We start from the raw sequence: 2,413 nt of genomic DNA on the forward strand, positions 1-2,413 counted from the left end.
CCTCCTCTATCATTCTCACATTCAGTTTCATTCAGTGTTCTAACATTATTGTGTAACAGTTAGGTAGTATTGTGCTACCCATTTCTGAATTTTTACAAGCAGTCCTGTTGCACAATATGCATCCCTTCTGCTCCGATTACCCAACATCTGCTCTATTTCTATCTCCCAATGGTTTCTGTTCTATTCAATTCCACTGGTCAGTTTATCTGTCTTTATGCCAGTACCATGCTGTTTTGCTACGTAGCTTTGTAATAACATCTTAAGTGAGGTAGTTGACACATCTAACTTCATTTTTCTTTCTCAGGATGTTTTTAGCTATTTGGGGCACCCTGCTCTTCTAGATAAATTTGGTTATTGGTTTTCCTATTTCTGAAATGTAAGTTTTTTTTGGATTTTTTTTTGTTGTTGTAAAATCAAAGTACTACTTTATTAAATGAGTTATTTTACACAATATGAACATCAATATAATTACAATTGTAAAAAAATTTTTATAACAAGGATGGACTGATTTTCAGATTTCCAAATCAGAGTTAACTGTACATTTACACAGAATTGTCTTTGCGTGAAGCCCAAAAGGGAACAGCATAAAAATGAGTGTTTCTGTAGCCCCTTTATTTTTGCTGATCAACGGTTTGTTAGAAAAGCAGCTGCAGGTTTGTTACCTAAGGTCTGAGACAGTAGAAGAGTCAAAGGTGTCATGAATTCACCTGTATACAACTTCATGCCTGAACATGGGCCAGTTCTGGAGGAAGTGGAGCCCTAGGATGCTTGCTCTCAAAGTGCTGCTTGAAGGCCTTAGGGTCTGGCATTTGTGTCCTACAGACAGTGCAGGTATATATTAAGGCAGCTTTGGCAGCCGCCTTTTGGCCATGTCCTTGTTTCTTCTTTTGTCCAGCTTGCTTTTTGGCATTTTTCTGCTGAGACCGAATCTTCTGCTGTCCACGAGCCATATCCGGGCCGGGACAGTCTTCCGTCAGAGAGACTGCGCAGCGCTAGAGGGCCAGGGGAAGTCGCCGGAAGCTTTTTTTTTTGGATTTTAATTGGTATTGCATTGAATCTGTAAATCAATTTAGGTAGAATTGAGATCTTCGCTATATTAGTCTTCCAATCCATGGACATAGTATGCCCTTCCATCTATGTAGGTCTTCTGTGAAAATCACGGAATTTAATCATTATGTAGGTCTGGGTTCTGTTGACAGAATGGCAATGTTTAGATGACTAATCAATAAAGACATCCGTAATTCATGAATTGTCATAATTTATTCTATGAATTTCCTTTTCTTGTCCTCATTTCAGGGAGATCACCAAGTATGTTTTTGTAATCAAGATTTTCATGTAATTTTAAATTCATAATGATATAAAAGATTAAAAATAAAATGTAATTTGGTATAAAGTATAAACTATTTGAATATATTTAGATCATAAATGCATTTTAAAATAAATGTAAAAATTATTGATATACTTAAAAATTTTGTGTTTAAAAACATTCAACTTTGTCTATCGTGATTAAAAAGTAGAAGATACAAATTATAATTGATGATTACTGTGCTGGTTTGAAACTATTATGTACCCCAGGAAAGCCACGTTCTTTTTTTTTTTTTTTTTTTTTAATTTTTTTATTAATCAAAAAAATAACATGGATGGACCTAGAGAATATTATCCTGAGTGAATCCAGCCAAAAACTAAAGGACAAATACTGTGTGGTCCCACTGATGTGAACGGACATTCGAGAATAAACTTGAAATATGTCATTGGTAACAGAGTTCAGCAGGAGTTAGAAACAGGGTAAGACTATGGGTAATTGAAGCTGAAGGGATACAGACTGTGCAACAGGACTAGATACAAAAACTCAAAAATGGACAGCACAATAATACTTAATTGTAAAGTAATCATGTTAAAACACTGAATGAAGCTGCATCTGAGCTATAGGTTTTTGTTTTGTTTTGTGTTGTTTTGTTTTGATTTTACTATTATTACTTTTATTTTTTTCTCTATATTAACATTCTATATCTTTTTCGGTTATGTTGCTAGTTCTTCTAAACCAATGCAAATGTACTAAGAAATGATGATCATGCATCTATGTGATGATGTTAAGAATTAATGATTGCATGTGTAGAATGGTATGATCTCTAAATGTTGGGTTAATTTCTTTTTTTCCGTTAATTAAAAAAAAAAAGAGAAGGGATAATTGGAGATGAAGGGATACAGACTGTACAACGGGACTGGATATAAAAACTCAGAAATGGACAGCACAATACTACCCAATTGTAATGCAATTATGTTAAAACACTGAATGAAGCTGCATGTGAGGTATAGGTTTTTTGTTTTTGTTTTTTTTGTTTTTTTTCTTTCTATTATTGTTTTAATTCTTATTCTGTTGTCTTTTTATTTCTTTTTCTAAATCGATGCAAAT

At 33.6% G+C, this 2,413-nt stretch overlaps 1 protein-coding gene across 1 annotated transcript; it reads right to left on the minus strand.

Moving 5' to 3' along the window:
* Nucleotides 1–402: 402 nt before the first annotated feature.
* On the minus strand, nucleotides 403–1,004 carry ZNF706 (zinc finger protein 706). Its single transcript, XM_077159218.1, has one exon. It carries the CDS (start codon nucleotides 948–950, stop codon nucleotides 720–722), a length of 231 nt encoding a protein of 76 aa, XP_077015333.1. The 5' UTR covers nucleotides 951–1,004; the 3' UTR covers nucleotides 403–719.
* Between the last annotated feature and the right edge of the window lie 1,409 nt (nucleotides 1,005–2,413).

The sequence above is a fragment of the Tamandua tetradactyla genome, chromosome 5 (genome assembly GCF_023851605.1).
Source record: "Tamandua tetradactyla isolate mTamTet1 chromosome 5, mTamTet1.pri, whole genome shotgun sequence".
Classification (NCBI taxonomy): Eukaryota; Metazoa; Chordata; class Mammalia; order Pilosa; family Myrmecophagidae; genus Tamandua; species Tamandua tetradactyla.